Source organism: Mus musculus, chromosome 16 (assembly GCF_000001635.26).
Source record: "Mus musculus strain C57BL/6J chromosome 16, GRCm38.p6 C57BL/6J".
Lineage (NCBI taxonomy): Eukaryota > Metazoa > Chordata > Mammalia > Rodentia > Muridae > Mus > Mus musculus.
In genome coordinates this window covers 36147515-36167065 of record NC_000082.6, presented here as the reverse complement: position 1 = coordinate 36167065, position 19551 = coordinate 36147515, and the positions used below count along the sequence as shown (strand labels likewise).

Below are 19551 nucleotides of genomic sequence, written 5' to 3'. Positions count from 1 at the left end.
CCACTGCAAAAACAAAAGTCTCTCAGGTCTTCTGAGCCTGCTGACTGAAGATGGATGACCCACCAGCACACAAGAGCCTTAGTTGACTGACTGTCCAGGTAGCCAGTAAGTCTCTGTCACTTCTACAGGTTTGGAAGCTGCTTGCTCTGTGCTTCCTGCTTACTCAGGTAAGCTTTACCCTTCTTGGATCTCTAATGGGATTGAAAACTAGATAGTGAGAGCTTTTCAGTTTTCCTTGTTACAGATTCAAAAAGATAAACTCACAAAAGATGTGTAACTTAATAGACATAAAAACTTAAGTTGTAAAAGATCTAAGAAAGTGTTTTAGGGTCAAAGGAGGTTTTTAATGTTGGTAAATACAAACTGTGAGGTTAGAGGCTGTAGTACTTAAATAGTGATGAAAAATGATTTAAGATATAAAAAAAGGAATGAAATATTTCAGAAAGAGGCTGAAATATTTTCTCCAAAGTTGCCAAATATAAATGGATTATACACTGTGAAAATAACCTATACCCTGATAGTTCTCATAATTGCTCTTATAGTATATAATTTACTGTTGTTACAGACAAAGCCATTCATGAACTAAAGAGGGAAATGTAAAAAAAACACACATATTGTATACATCAGCTATGAGATAATGTGTCCATGTGCTTTTAATTGTTGATTGAACCAATACCAGGCTAGGAAGATATACATATTTGTCACATCCTCACCTATGGGGAAGGTCACATAGCCCCCCAAAGCCAACTGGTAGTATAAGGAGTGTGGCTTTTTGCATCATAGAGGGTGGGTGGCTTGGAGGTATGTCAGGATAATGGGCAGAATGTTTGGGCAAGCAGAGATGCAGATAGACACAGAGAAAACTAGACCAACAAAGAAGGAAGATGGAAGGGTTACAGGACAGAGCTGGGAGGTAGCCAGTGAGAACCACATGGATAGACACAATGATGGAGAAGTTGGGTTAGGCTAGCTGAGAGACTGCCCAGCCAAAGGCCATCTGTCTGAAACTATATAGATTTCTCCATGTCTTTAAAAAAACCTCAAATGTGATCCCATGAAAGCTCTGTAAAAATGAATATGTATAGCTCTAATTTTCAAATATAATAAGATTATGGAAATGTGGCCTAGGCAAAGTGATACATGTCCTGTACAGCTCTATGATTGGCCAAAAAGTGATACCCCGGACTTGAATAGTATGTAAACGCTGGGAGTGTCTAATTTGTAGAAGTGTAGCACGGAGTCTCCCATTAGCAAGACAGAGAGACCCAGAAGTGAAATCTCAAGCCTGATTTAAAGCACATTAGGGGACTTTCTGGGTAGGTGACCTCTATCCTAATCTGTTCAGTCTATCCCTGGGGACATTTTAGAACCATTACTGGAGAGTGGGGCTGAAAACTGTTGTTGGGGAAGTCTGGGAACTGTTGTTGACCTATTGTCCTTGTCTCAGGCCAGGTAACAGGGCAGCTTCTAATGGCAAGGCAGTCTCTGACTACCTGCCTGAAGACAGTAACTGACTTATCTGGACTTGCCTGGACTTGCCCATTTCTTAGGCATAGTCTCCTGAACTACCAATTTGAAGTCTGTCACAGAATCAGCCTAGCCTTCTCATTCCACACTGTCAGTAATGGGCCACATTGGATCCTTCAGATGTTTCTATGGGTTAGGATTGCTGTTTGAGAATAAATCTGCTCCTTGACAAACCTAACTAAAGCATTGATTATGTAAGAGCCACAAGTCAAAACTAAGATATTTTTCTGTCTTGTAGTCTCTTTCTGATTAAGGCCATGGATTTTGTGACTACTTCTGAGTGGTCAACAGAGAAACAACCTTCCTTACCTAAGGCTGTACAGAGTCTTTCCTGCTAGAGGAACAGTAAGTCTATGCCTCTTCTGTTCTATAAGACTACTTTGCCATTGACTCCTGATTCTGGTTCCTGGAGCAGTTCCTTGATTGGGACCTGAGGAGTTCATAGCCTGACTGGTGGCACAATTTGAGGTTACCTAATCAACCAAGTGTCCTAAGTCAAATATTTTGTACCTTGACTCTCACAGCAATTCTTTCAGTTTTCAGTGACCAGGTGTGAAGCTTGGTGAGTTTGATGGATGAGTTGTCTAGCAAACTCCTCAGGTAGGATGGTACAACCTTCAGAGGTCAACAAGCATCCATCTCTTCTGTAAACTCTTGGCATTTTGCCTGTTCTCCTTTGTCCTCAGCACTATATTCATAGATAGCAGGAGTGCAGAGGGTGACAAAGCTACCAGGATGTAGGAAATAGAAGCTTGAGAGGCCTCCCTTTTAGCTTCATCAGCTAGTCTATACTCTCGGGCTAATTCTGCTGTCCCTTTCTTGTGCCCAGGGCAAGGAATTATGGCCACTTTGAGAAGAAGCCATAATGCCTCCAATAAAGAAAGTTTGTTGTTGTTGTTTTAATTTTTTATGGTTTTTCTTTCAGCAGTCAATAATCCCATCTATTGTCAGTGCAAATGTTAGCCATGGCTCCTTTTGTCAGTTTTAAAGCCCAGATAAGAGCCTTTAGTTCAGAATTTTGGGCTGAAGTTCCCAGCTGCAAAGCAGTTGCCCAAATAACAAACTCCAAGTTCATTATCGCCACCCATGCATACCTGATTCTATCCTGGATAAAACTTCTCCCATCCATGAAGCAGATAGGTCTGCATCTGGCCAAGGTGTGTCAGTCAAATCTGGCATGATGTTCTAGATGCCCCAGAACTATAGAGCAATCATGCTGCACATCTGAGGACAGGTCAGGGAGCAGGGTGGCTGGCTTTAGAGGAGATGTAGGATCACATGTGCAGAGTATTCAATGGCAGAACCTGAAAGTGCACCAGTCTGCTGTTGGACAATCACTGGCTAAGTAGATTCTTGAGAGTCTCCTCAGTAGCATAGGGGTGGTGATACCAAGTTCTAGTGCTGTGATTATTTTGTCAGCATCCTTGACTAGGAGGACAGTAGCAGCTATGATCCAGAGGCAGGCTGGCCATCCTTGGGCCACCAGATCCACCTTCTTAGATTAAAAAAAAAAAAAAAAAAAACCACAGGTCTTTCCATGGTGCCAACCTTTGGGTGAACACCCCCTTTGTTATCTCCTTTCTCTTGTTTATATATAGCTGGATAGTTTGGAGAGTGTCCAGGAGGCCAAAGGCCTGTGCCTCTAATAAAGCTCTTCTTAGAGTCTCAAAAGTGATGTCTATCTCAGATGTCCATTTAATTCTGTCTTCTTGGCCCCTCAAATAATGGTTTGGTTACCTCAGTGAACCCTGACACCCAAAGTCTACAGAACCTGGCATATCCCAGAAATTTTAATACTTGTCTTTGTGTTGATGGAGCTGGGATGTTAAGGATGGTTCAATCCTGTTTGCTTCCCCAGCTTTTGTTGGGGAAGTCTGGAAACTATTGTTGAGAAAGTCTTGAAACTGTTGTTGACCTATTGTTATGTTCTCAGGGCAGTGACAGGGCAGCTTCAGATGGCAAGGCAGTTTCAGACTCGCTGCCTGAAGCATGGATTTTTTATTATTATTATTTTCTATTTTTAACTGCCTACACAGGGATTATATGAACTTTCCCAGTTCTTAAGCCTAGGCTCCAGAACTGTCAATTTGAAGCTTGTGATGGAATTAGTCTAGCCTTCTCAGTCTGTAATCTTGTGCTCAGGGGCTGAAGCAGGAAGATCATTAGTTAGACTGAAGACTAACTGGGCTATACATGGCAGCAATCTGTCTCAAACAAACATACAAACAGCAAACCAACCATATTATACAAATCATTAATTATATATGTATTCATAGAATATGTTACAAAAGTGATCTACTAAGTATAAAAAGGTGTAATATGATATCATATTAATGAATATATAAAATTGTTCATAGAAAAAAAGGCAATTATAAATGATTCCATATGTGTGCATGCACAAATACATGTACATGTAGAGGTTAGAACAGGCAAATGTAGACAAAAGGAAATAGGGTCTGCTTAGCAGTGAAGGGTGAGGGGAGAGGGAGGAAGTTAGAGGACTGACAGCTCTTTCTTGTGTGTGGAAGGAAAATATTGTGAAATGACATGGTGATGCTTATACACACTTGTGAATATACTAAAAGTCCTTGAACAGAACATTTGAAATATCTGAACTGCATGGTAATTATGGAATATGAGTTGTTCAATAAAAGTATTCAAAGGGCCATTGAGATGGGTCAGTAAGGGCGTTTATCACCAAGACTAATACCAATTTGAGTGTTATACCCATGTGGTAGAAATGACACCAATTTGCCCAAGTTATCTTCTGACCACACCTGGGCTGTGGCACACACACATTCAAATAAATGAATAAAATAAGAATTTTAAAAGACAAAATTAAATGGAACAATTTACTTTGGACTGGACCTCAATAATAGAGGACATTATAACAACTACTTGAGAAACTAGAATGTTACCTGAGGACAAGATGTCACCAAGCCATCAGTGTTCATTTCTTGGTCCTGATTGTTGGGTTTTGGCTGTGCTTTATGGGAAGTACACACTGCTCTGAGCACTAATGAGCATCAGGAAGTATTCATGATGGGAAATCGGTAACTGACTCTCAAGTACAGGGGAAGCATAGGGGAAGAGAAGAGGGCAGCTTCTTTATATGTTAGGATTATTTTAAAACAAGAATTGTAAAATAAAAATTTAATTTTCAAATATGAAATCACAGATGACACGCTGGGTCCTGGGCAAATGAAGGGATCATGGAGTGTGCTTCCCTGACAGTGAGGAAGGGGTAGTAAGATCTTTTATCTAATTGTAACCCAGTTGTAATTATTATATGTGCTTCCCTGACAGTGAGGAAGGGGTAGTAAGATCTTTTATCTAATTGTAACCAAGCTGTAGTTACAATATGGTTTCCAGTTGGTATTGTCCATTATGCAATTTCTATTCTGAACCATGAACACTGTGCTCTGTTTGGCACCACGTAAATTAAAAAAATTAGAATGATACAGAGTTTACTAAGGCCCTTGCCAAAGGAGGACACACAAATTCATGAAACATTCCATATTTTAAAATAATTGTCTAGGAAGTAAGCATCAACACAATTCTGAGTAATGATGGAGGAAAACAGTTATTTCAAAAATGTTTCTTTATTGATGGCCGCATCTCTTTACAATGGGGGGGGGGGAATCAGGTCAAGTTGGAATCTGTTGTTTAGAAGTAGGTCAGCTCATCATTCTTTGCTTTGTTAGTCTGATAACCAGTGAGTTCCAAGTCGTTTTCACTGGAAATACCACTTAAGACATTTATGTGGAGGTAACAACCACGTCCTACATCCATCTGAAAGACATAAAAGAAGAATGAAGGGAAGAAGGAAGGAAGGAAGGAAGGAAGGAAGGAAGGAAGGAAGGAAGGAAGGAAGGAAGGAAGGAAGGAAGAAAGGAAGAAAGAAAGAAAGAAAGAAAGAAAGAAAGAAAGAAAGAAAGAAAGAAAGAAAGGAAGGAAGGAAGGAAGGAAGGAAGGAAGGAAGGAAGGAAGGAAGGAAGGAAGGAAGAAAGAAAGAAAGAAAGAAAGAAAGAAAGAAAGAAAGAAAGAAAGAAAGAAAGAAAGAAAGAAAGAGAGAGACAGGAGGGAGGGAGGAAGGGAGGGAGGGAGGGAGGGAGGGAGGGAGGGAGGGAGGGAGGGAGGGAGGGAGGGAGAGAAGGAGAGAGGGAGGGAGGGAGGGAGAGAAGGAGGGAGGGAGGGAGGAAGGAAGGAAGGAAGGGAGGGAGGGAGGGAGGGAGGAAGGAAGGAAGGAAGGAAGGAAGGAAGGAAGGAAGGAAGGAAGGAAGGAAGGAAGGAAGTTTATTCTCGTGGATCTCCATGGTATGATAGATCCTTCTCATCGAGACTTGATGTGCCAAGCTCTGATGAAACAACACTGCTGGCCCAAGGCAGCACCTGTGAACTAAACTTCCATCCCCCTGTATGTTAGGAGAAAGAGCAGCTTAACAGTATGGCAGAAGACATATTTCCTAGATGTATTTTTAATACCTATTAGAAAAGGGTTTTATTCAAATTTTTGTATATGAATATTCTCTGCTTATATTTAAGTGCATCACAGGCACGAAATTCCTGAAGCCATCAGAAGAGACTATTAAATCCCCTCAAAAAGGAATCAAAGATACTTGTGAGCTGCCATGTGAGTGCTGAGACCCAAACCCAGGTCCTCTCCAAGAACAGCCTAGTGCTTCTACCAACTAATCTATTCCTCCATCTGGATTTAATTTATTGTACTTTTCATTAAAATCTTGGCACAGATTATTCCAGAGTTACATTTTATTTTCATGATGCCTGGAGAGGAGCAGAGGGCAGTCTCTGTTTTTAGTGATTCTGTTTTCTGACTTCAAAGTTAAGGAAAAAAATTGCCATATACTTTGATATGAGAAAAGAAATTCAGATTGTATTTAGAAAATATGGAATGTATGGTCCCCATATCTTTGCTGTGTTACACCCTACTTTGTGAATGCACATCAGGCTGCCTCCTATTTAAAGTAAAAATGAAGAAGCTTAGGTTCCATAAGGGTAACACTCACGATGGTTTTGGACATGAACATGGGACAAGACCATCCCTATAAGAACTGGCATTTTTTTTCTTTATCGGAACAATAAAGGTTTTGTGTTGTAGAATAAATACTGTGTTCTGATATCCCTTCCTGCCTTAATCTTCAAATGCTACTAACCAAAGTTTACCATTACATATGTCACTCTGATAGCATCATACAAAAAGTATGTGTACATGATGCACGGACATCATGTACTTGTGTGTGTGTGTGTGTGTGTGTGTGTGTGTGTGTGTGTGTGTGTTCACACTGACTTCTTACCTTAGGTCTGAAGAAAGCTTTCTGTATTCACAAGGTAAAACAAGGTAACTATCCTGTTATTCAAAGGATTTGGGTGTCTTCCAATTGCAAGTGTCTTAATTAAAGACCAGTGGAAGAAATGAAGCTAAATTTAGGGCAACAGGAAATAATTGCATCAGCGATTGAGGGTGTCTAACCTTAATGAAGTAATTTAGTCCTTGGACGACTTGAACTTTATACTCGATGGCTTTGAATTTTTCATATTTCTCATTGGTTTTCTCTTCAAGCAGTAGTCTGACCTTATGAGGAGAAAGTGAGAGATGATGTTAGGGCTCTGTTGACTTATCTTACCTGAATCACAAATCTGGGAACTTCATCCTGCTGAGAGTCCTCAAAGATGCTGATGAGCCTGGGCTGGCTGCTCAAGCCTCTAGCCTCTAATCACAGAACTGGGACAACTGAGGAAGGAGAATCTCATTCAAGAGCGTTATTCATCTTGGAATATATAGAAAGTTCCAGGCCCGTTGGGGTTGCCTATTGAATCCTGCCTTGAAAGACAAAACACACACACAAACACAAACTAAAAACAAAGCAAAAAACAATGTAGTCATGATTTGCAATGAAGTACTCCAATAGGTATGTCTATATTTGATCAGTAAATACAAAGTATTTGACACATATAAACAACACGTAGCAGAGATTTTTTTTTTCTGGGACTCATAAGATGACTCTAGGGATCTAATAACCCCCTCTGGCCTGACACTGTGTGGGGACTCAACAGACTATCATCTTGGAGGAGTAGACTGAATTTCCTGATTTAACAAGGGCTTTCTGTAGTATGTTCCCAATTGAAAGGGGATTATTGCTGTGATTGATAAAATGCTTCCTAAAATAGTTTACTTCCTGTTTCTATCCCTCTCAACACTTTAATGGGACTTGTCCCCTCAGGCTGTCTACTTCAAGCAGGACAGATGATTAACATCTGGGAGCTGAGCCACCACCCTGTACCTGCTCACCTGACAGTAAAGGGGTTGGCAGCAGTGCCTAATGTCCTTTTTGGTCTTAAACCTGTGTTTAGTCATGAAACAGTACTTAATTTTTATTTTATAATATTCCTTAGATATCTTGATTTTTCTCTACACTGTTAATTTCCACGTAAAAGAGGCCATTTCTTTTAACCTTTTTGTAGCTTCCATAGGTTGTAGCCAGATACTTAAATCCTAGGAAAGACTCAAGATATGCCACTATAAACTGTTGACTAACATCTCTCATGGTGATTCAAGCCTAGGGCCCTGGCTTTCACAAAGAAGGCAAGTTTCCTGCATGCTCTCCCTCTGATTCCTGCAAAGCTCCCCAGGGTCCTGAGGCTGTGGGAAAGAACAGGATAGTTTCCAATTTGCATGACTCTTAAACATTTTGAGTCTTGGTTTCATCACTTAAATATAGGATGGAATGTATCCTTGCCTGCCTGGGGGCTTTGAAAATTAACTGAGAGGTGGGACAGAAATCAAGGATTTAAAACAGCAGAGCTCCTTCCTGCGGTGAAGTGACTTCCTTAATATCCATGTCTCCTTCTGCTTGTCTGATGTTACAAGAAAACATTTCTAAATGAATTTTATCATTGAAGATTTGGTACCCATAGGCATCATTAGCAAGATAAGTCCTTCCAGTAGCATCCCAACTTAAAATTTATATGATCAAACTTTATTTTATGGATGGATGAAATCCTCAAAGAACTAATGAGAATATCAAGCTCAAAAATTATCCTAGCCAGCAGGATGACACACTTGGTAGTTCTTCTTACTTGGGAGACTAGAGGGAAAAGGATTAGCTGAACCTGTAAGGATTGGACCACGTGGAGAAATAGCAAAACCCACGTTTCAAAAGAGCAGCTATTCTGGATAACCAAATGATCAACTATTAAAAATCATGAAAATCTGCTGTAACTCTCTATATCAAATAATTGTATGTTTCTGTCTGTTTCCCTATAGCACGGTATCCTGGAACATCTCAGGAGGATTTTTCTTAGTCAGCATAAGTATCAGCTGTGCTTCATCTGTGCTTACTGGTTTTTGAAACACTTTTTCTACACTTTGGTATTTAGTCCTTTTAGCTCTTTCTTCTTACAGGTGAAACAGAGTCCTCTTCCTTGGCATCCTATTTTAAGGCCCTAGATCCCCAAAGCCTTTTAGGATGCCAGATATCCGGGCCTACAGGAAAGTGAAGTCAAGGGTAGGAGTGCCCACTCTCCCAGAGATCTTGGAAGAAATGTAGACACTCGCGCCCATCTACCCCTCTTCAGTCAGATCTGACATGTGCACATTTAGGGTTGAGAACACTGACTTCATGTGAGGATTCTAATGAAGGTATAAAGATTTAATATTCCTCAAAAATAAAATGCTCCAAGATATTTATTGAAATAAACTATGAGTGGGAACTATTTAGCCCTAAATACTTAGTTATTAATTTTAGCCTGTGCCCCCTGTAGAATGTTCAGTGCCCTAAGCATGAAGGCTCCCATCTGTTCTACTCACATAAGATCTGATGGTGCCAAGCTTAGTGGCACATGCCTGTAATCCCAGCACTTGAGAAGTTGAGGCAGCAGGAGTGCCTTGGGTTTGAAGCTAGCCTGGGTTACTTGCAGGATAGTCATCTAGCAAGTCTACGTGTGAAACAAATGCAGAAACAAACAAACAAGCAGACAACAAGCCAAACTAATCTTGGACTCCAGCATGACTTTGTTTCAAAGAGGAAAACATGATCGTAGAAAATCAGGTGACAAATTGCAAACCTACCTCTATAATTTGCATGCCTTTTTCCCTTTTATAAAAAACATAATATGTTACATTTTTATTATTTAGATGATAGTTAAGCAACATGTAATAACTTGCTAGAAACATTGAGTTCTGTTTTGAATGTGATGGTTTGGTGGGCATTGCATCCTGGAATCAGTTCAGGAATCCTTAATAAACTTAAGTGCCTTCACACATAGTTTCACCTAGTGGGATTGGAAAATTCCATCAGTAATTGCAGCTTCTGGGATCAGACATGTGAAACACAGAGACCATCCAAAATGATGAATTCAGTTTCAAGCTCTGGGGAAAGTAAGGCTGCAGTAAAGAGTATGGCTTGGCCGACTTTATCTTGAAATGTTAAAGGCACTCTGGCTTAATGTTCCACATTTAGCTGTACCAAAGTTTGAACAAAACCCATATATTTCTGGTTTCTGTGATATCCCACACTCTTACTGCAATGTCAAAATGTGAATCAAATTATGAAGGTTTGATTTGGGATCAACCTTTTTGCTGAAATACATGGACTCACCTTGTCAGCAATCTCCTGAATTTCTGATGTGGCAGGTCTGGCCTCTGACAAGCCTCCCTTTATTTTTCTGGTGTATTCAGTCATTGCTGGGCAGGGTGCTGAGAAGAAATGATCCAGCAAGCAAAGAGACTCAGGGTTTTAAAGGTTTCTGTAAACTCCTCCTCTATCATGTATTATTTCCACAGTATCAGAGGAACTGGGGGAATGAGTGTGATCTCAGGCAAGTCTTACTGCATCCCTGAGGGGAAATGCTGAGTAGAGTTGGGGGGAAATGAGTTGGGGGAAGTGAGCAAATGGGTGTGCCAAGACTCAGGTGTGGTGAGCATGGTTCCTCTCTGCAATCTCTGTGCCAATAATGTTACTATGTTGTGCCATAAGAGGAAGGACAAACATAACCTAAGTTTCTAAATAGGTTAATTCTTGAAGAATTCTTTAAAGAGAATAATTAATAATGTCAAGACTGATTGCTTAAGATCCACCCAACTTTATAAAGATAATAAAACTGTCTACAGTGGATTTTTACTTGTACTTTCAGAAATATTTATCCCCAAACATGAAAAATAACATTATTACAAACACCTTGATTTCTTCTGCTGCTGTTGATTCTCTTGAGATTACCTTGTTGTTTTGTTTTGTTGTGTTTTTAGAGTCAGGTTTCCCTGTTTAAAAGCCCCTGACTGTCCCTGAACAAACTCTGTAGATCAGGCTGGTCTCAAAATCACAGAGATCTGCCTTCCTTTGCATCCCACGTGCTGGGATTAAAGACATGGGCCACCATAACCAGTGATTATCCTTTTTTAGAAGAGCATGCATTGTAGCCCAGGCTGTCCTAGAGCTCTGTAGCATAGGCTGTCCTGGAACTCACTATGAACCTTGAACTTCTGACTCTTCTGACTCCACCTGCAGAGACCTGGGATTACAGGAATGGCCTTGAATGTCTGATCCCTCTGCCTCTGCTTCCCAAGTGGTGGGATTGTAGTCAGTAGATAACTTATCAGGTAATATCTCACCCATGTAAGAGGTAAAGCATCTTATTAGAAGAATCGCTGGGTGTCAAAAGGGAAGTGCTAGGGATAACAGGGAACAGGGGCAGAGCAAAAGGACAGAGGCTTGCTGCTCACCCATCCCTGCCCACTGGGGTGATTCCACCAGAGGGGGGTGTAGGGGTAGACATGCTCAGTTCTGAGTGGCAGGACATAGATGTCTGTTATTTTATATGTTCTGTATTTTAAACAATCTAGAAATCAAGATAAACATGAAATATTCATATCTATATATAGCCAAAATCCTTCTTCCCAGGGGACTGAGACTCTGTCTTTCAAAAACAACAACAAAAAAAACAACAACAACAACAATAGAAAAAAAAAAACCTGCTGGATAACCTTTCTTTAGATTATAGAACCCAGTGTCTGGTAATCAGAATCTTAGGCTTCTTCTTTTAATCCTGTACATCAACTGACACAGCCTCACTCTGTCAGCTTTGTAGATTTCTATGAGGTTTGACTTACAGAAAAGAAATTAGGTGTTCTAAAAGGAAATCAATGGAACTTGGATTAAGAAGCCACTGTGGAACATTCTTAGTGAGGTGCAGAGTTTTGCATCTAGATCTTTCTAACCAAATCCTCTCAAGTTAACAGGATTAACCAACACAATGGTCAACCAGGGTTCTAATAACTGATTTCATCAAAGATAGAACTTTGCCCTTATGTAGCACATGCAGGCTTTCCTTGAACACCTCATGTAGTCCATCTTGATCTTGAACTCATGAATCTGTCTCTCAAATCCTCTTGAATCTGTCTCTCAAATTCTGGGATTATATGCATGTGCCTCTCTGCTGAATGTTAACATCTGCCAACTTTAAATGGCAGGTTCTTGTAACTTTCTTTGCTGAGGAGCTGCTGGGAGAGAGCTGGGCTCCCAGGAGTGCTGATATGATTGTGAGCATAGGTAAGCCCACTACTTCTGCTCAAAGGGACCTGCCCAGTGCCCTCAGGACACAGGAACCAATGATAGGCCTGGGACAGGATCCTTCCAGTTTCCCTCTGGGCCCAGAGCTGATCCTGTACCATAGTGCCTGAAGCTGATCCTGTGTGAGAGCTCTCCATAACCAAATACTGCTGGGAGAGACCTAGTCTCCCAGGAGAACTGAGACACCTGTGAGCACAGGTAAGACCACCACTTCTGGGCAAATTCCTGACCCAAGAGGGACCTGACCAGAGACATCAGGACACAGGAAGCAAGGAACAGCCAGGGTCAGGATTCTTCAGGTTTCCATCTGCACCCCAGAGCTGACCCTGGGCCACAGCTTTTCATACCCAAATTCCTCACAGAGAGATCTGGTCTCCCAGGAGTACTGACACACAGGGTTGTAGGAGGGATAAGCCACAGTCAGAAACAGCAGAACCAGTTAACACCAGAGATAACCAGATGATGAAAGGCAAAGTCAAGAATATATGTAACAAAATCCAAGGGCACTTGGCATCATCAGAACCCAGGCAAGTCCTGGATACTCCATCACAATGGAAAGGCAACACTCTAATTTAAAATCACATTTCATTATGATGATTGAGGACTTTAAGAAGGACATAAATAGAAGAAGGCTACTGACTTGTGTGAGTTAATTTTACATCCGCCCACTTTGCTGAAGTTGTTTATCAGCTTTACGAGTTCTCTAGTGGAATTTTGGGGGTCTATTAAATATATGATCATATCATCTGCAAATAGTGATATTTTGACGTCTTCCTTTCCAGTTTGTATCCCCTTGACCTCCTTTTGTTGTTTAGTTGCCCTAGCTAGAACTTCAAGTACTATGTTGAATAGATAGGGAGAGAGTGGGCAGCCTTGTCTAGTCCCTGATTTTAGTGGGATTTTTTTCAAGTTTCCTCTCTATTTGATTTGATGTTAGCTAGTGGTTTACTGTATACTGCTTTTACTATGTTTAGGTATGGGCCTTGAATTCCTGATCTTTCCAAGTCTATTTTTTTTCTTTTTTTTTCTTTTTTCTTTTTTTTTATTACGTATTTTCCTCAATTACATTTCCAATGCTATCCCAAAAGTCCCCCCCACCTTCCCCCCCTACTCCCCTACCCACCCATTCCCATTTTTTGGCCCTGGCGTTCCCCTGTACTGGGGCATATAAAGTTTGCCTGTCCAATGGGCCTCTCTTTCCAGTGATGGCCAACTAGGCCATCTTTTGATACATATGCAGCTAGAGACAAGAGCTCCGGGGTACTGGTTAGTTCATACTGTTGCACCACAGGGTTGCAGGTCTCTTTAGCTCCTTGGGTAATTTCTCTAGCTCCTCCATTGGGGGCCCTGTGATCCATCCAATAGTTGACTGTGAGCATCCACTTCTGTGTTTGCTAGGCCTCGGCCTAGTCTCAAAAGAGACAGCTATATCACGGTCCTTGCATCAAATGCTTGCTAGTGTATGCAATGGTGTCATCGTTTGGAGGCTAATTATGAAATGGATCCCTGGATATGGCAGTCTCTAGATGGTCCATCCTTTTGTCTCAGCTCCAAACTTTGTCTCTGTAACTCCTTCCATGGGTGATTGTTTCCAATTCTAAGAAGGGGCAAAGTGTCCACACTTTGGTCTTCGTTCTTCTTCAGTTTCATGTGTTTTGCAAATTGTACCTTATATCTCGCTATACTAAGTTTCTGGGCTAATATCCACTTATCAGTGAGTATATATCATTTGAGTTCTTTTTTGATTGTGTTACCTCACTCAGGATGATGCCCTCCAGGTCCAACAATTTGCCTAGGAATTTCATAAATTCATTCTTTTTAATAGCTGAGTAGTACTCCATTGTGTAAATGTACCACATTTTTTGTATCCATTCCTCTGTTGAGGGGCATCTGGGTTCTTTCCAGCTTCTGGCTATTATAAATAAGGCTGCTATGAACATAGTGGAGCATGTGTCCTTCTTACCGGTTGGGACATCTTCTGGATATATGCCCAGGAGAGGTATTGCGGGATCCTCCGGTAGTACTATATCCAGTTTTCTGAGGAACCGCCAGACTGATATCCAGAGTGGTTGTACAAGCTTGCAATCCCACCAACAATGCAGGAGTGTTCCTCTTTCTCCACATCCTCTCCAGCATCTGCTGTCACCTGAATTTTTGATCTTAGCCATTCTGACTGGTGTGAGATGGAATCTCAGGGCTGTTTTGATTTGCATTTCTCTGATGATTAAGGATGTTGAACATTTTTTTCAGGTGCTTCTCAGCCATTCGGTATTCCTCAGGTGAGAATTCTTTGTTTAGCTCTGAGCCCCATCTTTTAAGGGGGTTATTTGATTTTCTGGAGTCCACCCTCTTGAGTTCTTTATATATATTGGATATTAGTCCCCTATCTGATTTAGTATAGGTAAAGATCCTTTCCCAATCTGTTGGTGGCCTTTTTGTCTTATTGACGGTGTCTTTTGCCTTGCAGAAGCTTTGCAGTTTCATGAGGTCCCATTTGTCAATCCTCGATCTTACAGTACAAGCCATTGCTGTTCTATTCAGGAATTTTTCCCCTGTACCCATATCTTCGAGGCTTTTCCCTACTTTCTCCTCTATAAGTTTCAGTGTCTCTGGTTTTATGTGAAGTTCCTTGATCCACTTAGATTTGACCTTAGTACAAGGAGATAGGAATGGATCAATTCGCATTCTTCTACATGATAACAGCCAGTTGTGCCAGCACCATTTGTTGAAAATGCTGTCTTTCTTCCACTGGATGGTTTTAGCTCCCTTGTCGAAGATCAAGTGACCATAGGTGTGTGGGTTCATCTCTGGGTCTTCAATTCTATTCCATTGGTCTACTTGTCTGTCACTATACCAGTACCATGCAGTTTTTATCCCAATTGCTCTGTGGTACAGCTTTAGGTCAGGCATGGTGATTCCACCAGAGGTTCTTTTATCCTTGAGAAGAGTTTTTGCTATCCTAGGCTTTTTGTTATTCCAGATGAATTTGCAGATTGCTCTTTCTAATTCGTTGAAGAATTGAGTTGGAATTTCGATGGGGATTGCATTGAATCTGTAGATTGCTTTTGGCAAGATAGCCATTTTTACAATGTTGATCCTGCCAATCCATGAGCATGGGAGATCTTTCCATCTTCTGAGATCTTCTTTAATTTCTTTCTTCAGAGACTTGAAGTTTTTATCATACAGATCTTTCACTTCCTTAGTTAGAGTCACGCCAAGATATTTTACATTATTTGTGACTATTGAGAAGGGTGTTGTTTCCCTAATTTCTTTCTCAGCCTGTTTATTTTTTGTGTAGAGAAAGACCATTGATTTGTTTGAGTTAATTTTATATCCAGCTACTTCACCGAAGCTGTTTATCAGGTTTAGGAGTTCTCTGGTGGAATTTTTAGGGTCACTTATATATACTATCATATCATCTGCAAAAAGTGATATTTTGACTTCCTCTTTTCCAATTTGTATCCCCTTGATCTCCTTTTGTTGTCGAATTGCTCTGGCTAGGACTTCAAGTACAATGTTGAATAGATAGGGAGAGAGTGGGCAGCCTTGTTTAGTCCCTGATTTTAGTGGGATTTTTTTTCAAGTTTCTCTCTATTTGATTTGATGTTAGCTAGTGGTTTACTGTATATTGCTTTTACTATGTTTAGGTATGGGCCTTGAATTCCTGATCTTTCCAAGTCTTTTAACATGAAGGGATGCCGAATTTTTTTCAAATGCTTTTTCAGCATCTAATGAAATGACCATGGGTTTTTTTTTTCCTTTTAGTTTGTTTATGTAGTGGATTATGTCAATGGATTTCCTTATATTGAAACATTCCTGCATCCCTGAGATGAAGCCTACTTGATCGTGGTGAATGATCATTTTGATGTGGTCTTGGATTTGGTTGGCAAGAATGTTATTGAGTATGTTTGCATCAATGTTCTTAAGGGAGATTGGACTGAAATACTCCTTCTTTCTTTCTTTGGTCTTGGTGTGGTTTAGGTATAAGCATAGTTGTGGCTTTATAGAATGAATTGGGTAGTGTACCTTCTGTTTCTATTTTGAGGAATAGTTTGAGGAATATGAGTATTAGGTCTTCTTTGAAGGTCCGATAGAATTCTCCAATAAACCCATCTGATCCTGGAAATTTTTTTTTTTTTTGGTTGGGAGACTATTAATTACTACTTCTATTTCTTTAGGGGTTATGGCACTGTTTAGATAGTTAATCTGATACAGTTTAACTGTGGTACCCTGTATGTGTTTTAAAAAATTGTCCATTTCATCCAGATTTTCCAATTTAGTTGAGTATAAACTTTTGTAGTAGGATCAGATGGGTTTTGTTTTGTTTTGTTTTGTTTTGTTTTTTTTTGGTTTTTTTGAGACAGGTTTTTTCTGTATAGCCCTGGCTGTCCTGGAACTCACTTTGTAGACCAGGCTGGCCTTGAACTCAGAAATCCACCTGTCTCTGCCTCCTGAGTGCTGTGATTAAAGGCGTGCACCACCAGGCCCGGCACCCAGATGATTTTTTGAATTTTCACAATTTCTGTTGTTATGTCTCCATTTTCATTTCTGATTTTATTAACTTGGATACTGTCTCTGTGTCCTCTGGTTAGTCTGGCTAAAGATTTACCTATCTTGTTGATTTTCTCGAAGAACCAGCTCCTGGTTTTGTTGATTCTTTGTATAGTTCTTTTTGTTTCTATTTGGTTGATTTCAGCCCTGAGTTTGATTATTTCCTGCTGCCTACTCTTCTTGGGTGTATTTGCTTCCTTTTGCTTTCAGGTGCTGTCAAGCGGCTAATGTAAGCTCTCTCCAGTTTCTTTTTGGAGGCACTTAGAGCTATGAGGTTTCCTCTTACCGCTGTTTTCATTGTATCCCATAAGTTTTAATATGATGTGTCTTCATTTTCATTAAATTCTAAAAAGCCTTTAATTTCTCTCTTTATTTCTTCCTTGACCAAGTTATCATTGAGTAGAGCATTGTTCAGTTTCCATGTGTATGTCTGTTTTCATTGTTTTTGTTGGAATTTAAGACCAGCTGTAGTCCGTGGTGATCTGATAGAGCTCACGGGATTATCTCAATCTTCTTGTATCTGTTGAGGCCTGTTTTATGGCAAATAATATGGCCAATTTTGGAGAATGTACCATGAGGTGCTGAGAAGAATGTATGTTCTTTTGCTTTAGGATGAAATGTTCTATAAATATCTGCTAGATCCATTTGGTTCATAACTTCTGTTAGTTTCACTGTGTCTTTGTTTAGTTTGTGTTTCTATGATCTGTCCATTGCTGAGAGTGGGGTGTTAAAGTCTCCCACTATTATTGTGTGGGGTGTAATGTGTGCTTTGAGCTTTAGGAAAGTTTCTTTTATGAATGTGTTCCCTTGCATTTGGAGCATAGATGATCAGAATTGAAAGTTCCTCTTGGTAGATTTTTCCTTTGATGAGTATGAAATGTCCTTCCTTATCCCATTTGATAACTTTTGGTTGAAAGTTGATTTTATTTGATATTAGGATGGCTACTCCAGCTTGTTTTGTGGGACCATATGCTTGGAAAATTATTCCAACCATTTACTCTAAGGTAGTGTCTGTCTTTGTCACTGAGGTGTATTTCCTGTATACAGCAAAATGTTGGGTACTGTTTATGTATCCCATCTGTTATTCTATGTTTTTTTTATTGGAGAATCAAGTCCATTGATGTTAAAAGATATTAAGGAAAAGTGATTGTTACTCCCTGTTATTTTTTTTTTTTTTGTTACAGGTGGAATTATGTTTGTGTGGCTATCTTCTTTTGGGTTTGTTGAAAGACTTTCTTTCTTGCTTTTCTAGGGTATAGTTTCCCTTCTTGTGTGAGAGTTTTCCATCTATTATTCTTTGTAGGGCTTGATTTGTGGAAAGATATTGTATAAATTTGGTTTTGTCACAGAATATTTTGTTTCTCTGTATATGGTAATTGAGAGTTTTGCTGGGTATAGTAGTCTGGGCTGGCACTTGTGTTCTCTTAGGGTCTGTATGATATCTGTCCAGGATCTTCTAGCTTTCATAGTCTCTGGTGAGAAGTCTGGTGTAATTCTGATAGTTCTATATTTATACATTACTTGACTTTTTCCCTTGCTGCTTTTAATATTCTTTCTTTGATTTATGTATTTGGTGTTTTGATTATTATGTGATAGGAGGAACTTCTTTTCTGGTCCAGTCTATTTGGAGTTCTGTAGGCTTCTTGTGTACTCATGAGCATCTCTTTCTTTAGGTTAGGGAAGCTTTCTTCTATAATTTTGTTGAAGATATTAACTGGCCCTTTAAGGTGGGACTCTTCACTCTCTTCTACACCTATTATCCTTAGGTTTTGTCTTTTCACTGTGTCCTGAATTTCTTGGATGTTTTGGGTTAGGAAATTTTTGCCTTTTACATTTTCTATGGCTGTTATGTCACTGTTTTCTAAGATATCTTCTATTTATAAGATTCTTTCTTCTATCTCTTATATTCTGTTAGTGATGCTTGCATTTTTGACTCCTGATTTCTTTCCTAGGTTTTCTAACTCCAGGGTTGTCTCCCTTTGTGATTTCTTTATTGTTTCTATTGTCATTTTTAGATCCTGAATGATTTTGTTCAATACCTTCATCTGTTTGATTGTGTTTTCCTGCCATTTTTAAGGGAATTTTGTGTTTCCTCTTAAGGGCTTCTACTTGTTTACCTGGGTTCTCCTGTATTTTTTTATGTTTTTCTTAAAGTCCCCTAACAGCATCATGAGAAGTGACTTTAGATCCGAGTCTTGCTTTTCTGGTGTGATGGTGTATCCAGGACTTGCTATGGTGAGAGAACTGGGTTCCAATGATACCAAGTAACTTTGGTTTCTGTTGCTTATGTTCTTACACTTGCCTCCCACTATCTGATTATTTCTAGTGCTCTCTGCCCTCGCTATATATCTGCATGGAGCCTGTCCTTCCTGTAATCCTGGTTAAGTCAGAACTCCTCATCATTCAGCTGTCTCTGTCATACTGTGATTCAGGGATCTTGTGATCCTGAGATTCTGGTTGTGTCAGAGTTCCTGGGATTCAAGCTGCCTCTGAGACCCTGAAATCTTGGTGTGACCAAGCTCCTGTGATCCTGTGATCCTGGGTGTGCTAGAGCACCTCCGAGTGGAGACTCCTCTGAGGACTGTGAGACTGGATGCTGAGTTTGTGCCCAATGAAACCCAGGATAGACTGGAAGGAACCCAAGCCACTGGTCGGGAGGGGGTCCTGTGTCCCTGGATACTGTTGGTCTCAGTTACTCCTGGTGATGTTGGAACAGATGTTGTGTTCTACTCACTCCTGTTCCTAAGAACCTGGATGTGCTAGAATTCCTGGGAGTGGATTCTCCTCTTGGGTCTGTGGGACTACTTGAGGAGTTCATGCCCAAGGAGAAGTCAAAATATCACTATTTGCAGGTGATGTGATCCTATACTTAAATGGCCCCAAAAAA

General features: G+C 40.2%; 1 protein-coding gene and 1 pseudogene across 1 annotated transcript; one reads left to right on the top strand and one right to left on the bottom strand.

Moving 5' to 3' along the window:
- Positions 1 to 4952: 4952 nt before the first annotated feature.
- Positions 4953 to 5051, top strand: Gm22885 (annotated as a pseudogene).
- Positions 5052 to 5117: 66 nt separating this feature from the next.
- Stfa2l1 (stefin A2 like 1) lies at positions 5118 to 10255 on the bottom strand. The gene is made up of 3 exons (NM_173869.3): positions 10146 to 10255; positions 7019 to 7120; positions 5118 to 5319 (listed from the first exon to the last, which is right to left on the bottom strand). The coding sequence occupies exons 1-3, from the start codon at positions 10227 to 10229 to the stop codon at positions 5194 to 5196; spliced, it is 312 nt and encodes a 103-aa protein (NP_776294.1). The 5' UTR covers positions 10230 to 10255; the 3' UTR covers positions 5118 to 5193.
- Positions 10256 to 19551: the final 9296 nt, after the last annotated feature.

What these genes read in the sequence shown, in the direction of transcription:
- Stfa2l1 (NM_173869.3), bottom strand. Translation starts at nt 10,229, where the DNA reads ATGACTGAATACACCAGAAAAATAAAGGGAGGCTTGTCAGAGGCCAGA. An exon ending in TTCAGGAGATTGCTGACAAG is followed by an intron (nt 7,121 to 10,145) that starts GTGAGTCCATGT and finishes TCTCCTCATAAG; the next exon opens with GTCAGACTACTGCTTGAAGA. An exon ending in GACTAAATTACTTCATTAAG is followed by an intron (nt 5,320 to 7,018) that starts GTTAGACACCCT and finishes TATGTCTTTCAG; the next exon opens with ATGGATGTAGGACGTGGTTG.